The sequence below is a fragment of the Vicia villosa genome, linkage group LG2, assembly GCF_029867415.1.
Source record: "Vicia villosa cultivar HV-30 ecotype Madison, WI linkage group LG2, Vvil1.0, whole genome shotgun sequence".
NCBI classification, from domain to species: domain Eukaryota; kingdom Viridiplantae; phylum Streptophyta; class Magnoliopsida; order Fabales; family Fabaceae; genus Vicia; species Vicia villosa.
In genome coordinates this window covers 14,446,481-14,449,114 of record NC_081181.1, presented here as the reverse complement: position 1 = coordinate 14,449,114, position 2,634 = coordinate 14,446,481, and the positions used below count along the sequence as shown (strand labels likewise).

Below are 2,634 nucleotides of genomic sequence, written 5' to 3'. Positions count from 1 at the left end.
GGGTAAAGAAATTTTCAGCATTAATCTATCTAATCTTCTGATTATACTACGTCTATTTTATTAAGTGCATCAAACAAACCTAAATATATTCAAAAAGAAAATATTAAAATTAACAAAATCAAATAACTTTTTAAACTAAATTTATTATTATTTTGACGTGTAACTTAGGGAAGTAGTATAAATAATTTATTGCTTTATTCAATTCAATTCAATTGAACGAGTCAAATGTAATGAAATTTTTATATTTTTGTAGGTACCATTTGATGCAACCATTTTCAAAATATCATCTATATAACTCATTATTATCATCTCAAGATTGTCACAAAAAAACTCATCGTTTCTTTTGAACTTCAAAGCATGGCTCCTAGATTCTATTCTCTTACACTCTTCTTCTTGTCCTTAATTTTCTTCACTTTCCCTGTTAATTCAATTCACTTCAAATTTTCCCGTTTTGATCCTAGTGACACCAACTTAGTCTACCAAGGTTCTGCAGCACCAAGTGATAGACTAGTTAACTTTAACATCAATGAATTATATACATGTCAAACCGGAAGAGTCTTCTATTCTGAAAAAGTGTTAATTTGGAACTCAAAAACAGGCCAACTCACTGACTTCACAACTCATTACACCTTTATCATAGACACTCAAAATAGGTCTTCATATGGCCATGGACTTGCCTTTTTCTTGGTTCCTTTTCGTTTCGAAATCCCACTCAATTCTGATGGTGGATTTATGGGCCTATTTAATACAACAACAATGGACTCACCTAGTAATCAAATTGTTCATGTGGAGTTTGATTCTCGCGCAAATGGTGAATGGGGTGAGACAACGGAGCATGTGGGAATCAACAATAATTCGATCATATCATCAACCTCAACATATTGGAATGCGAGCGTGCATAGTGGAGATAATGTTGATGTAACTATTAGCTATAATTCTACAACCAAGAATTTGACTGTATCGTGGAGATATCAAAGTACTTACGATCCTCAAGAAAAAACTAGTCTTTCATATCAAATCGATTTGATGAAGGCTTTGCCCGAATGGGTAACTATAGGATTTTCTGCTGCAACAAGTTATGTTGGAGAAATAAATCATCTTTTGTCATGGGAATTTAACTCCACTCTGGACGACAATGAGGATAGTAATACAGAAGAAACGAGACTAATTGTAATAATAACAATCTCTTGTGGGGTTGCAATAGTAGTGGGAGCATTGGTAGCATATGTAGTAATCAAGAGGAAAAGAAAGATTATTGAAAAGAAAAAAGATGAGGCTATGCATTTAACTTCAATGAATGATGACCTTGAACGAGGAGCAGGGCCGAGAAGGTTCATCTACAAGGAACTTGATATTGCCACCAATAACTTCTCTGTGGATAGAAAGTTGGGCCAAGGTGGTTTTGGAGCTGTTTATAGAGGTTATTTTGCTGATTTAGATTTGCATGTTGCTGTGAAGAAAATATCAAGAGGATCAAAACAAGGTAAGAAAGAGTATGTAACTGAAGTTAAAGTGATTAGCCAACTTCGACATAGGAATCTTGTGAAGTTGTTGGGTTGGTGTCATGACAAAGGTGAGTTTCTTCTTGTTTATGAGTTCATGACTAATGGTAGCCTTGATTATCATTTGTTTGGTAAAAGGATGCCACTTTCTTGGAGTGCAAGGCACAAAATAGCTCTCGGGTTGGCGTCTAGTGTGTTTTATCTACACGAAGAATGGGAGAGGTGTGTGATACATAGAGACATCAAATCAAGTAATGTTATGTTAGATTCTAGTTTCAATGTCAAGCTTGGTGATTTTGGGTTGGCGAAACTAATGGATCATGAGCTTGGGCCTCAGACAACTGGTATAGCCGGAACATTAGGCTATCTAGCTCCAGAGTACGTGAGTACTGGACGGGCCAGCAAAGAGTCAGATGTGTATAGTTTTGGTATAGTTGCTTTGGAGATCACCACTGGAAAGAAAGCTGTTCAAGTTATGAAAGACAAAGATGGAGGAGATAAGGGAATGATTGAGTGGGTTTGGGATCATTATGGAAGAGGAGAGCTACTTATGGCAATGGATGAGAATTTGAGAAAGGATTTTGATGAGAAAGAAGTAGAGTGTTTGATGATTGTTGGATTATGGTGTGCACATCCTGATGTGAATCTAAGACCATCCATTAGACAAGCAATTCAAGTGCTTAATTTTGAGGTTTTGATGCCAAATCTTTCTCCAAAGAGGCCAGTTGCAACCTATCATGCTCCTGCGTTGGATGTAACCTCAGTACAAGCTTCTATCACCACAAGCCTTCAAGATGGTCGTTAATTGACACTAGCAATGGAATCATCACGGTGTTTATAAAAATGTTGTCATCTAGGGAAATGTTAACCAGTATCCTTAGGGCAATGATTAAGACTTTAAAATAGTAATCTTATCTCGGTAATCTGCGTATTTAATGCCTTGAAAATTGAAATATTAAAATTTCTATAAAATATTTTCTTTTTTAGGAATGCTTAACCATTGCCCTGAGGGCACTGGTTAGCAAGACCCTTATATGTATTGTATCTTTGTAACATATAACTCGAGGTATAAATGTTTTGTATAAGTATAGTGTTATGTGTTTACGAAGAAATGAAGTATGTATTATGTGCT

General features: G+C 35.6%; 1 protein-coding gene across 1 annotated transcript; it reads left to right on the top strand.

Moving 5' to 3' along the window:
- Positions 1 to 346: 346 nt before the first annotated feature.
- On the top strand, positions 347 to 2,634 carry LOC131645930 (L-type lectin-domain containing receptor kinase IX.1-like). The gene has a single exon (XM_058916117.1). It carries the CDS (start codon positions 358 to 360, stop codon positions 2,305 to 2,307), a length of 1,950 nt encoding a protein of 649 aa, XP_058772100.1. The 5' UTR covers positions 347 to 357; the 3' UTR covers positions 2,308 to 2,634.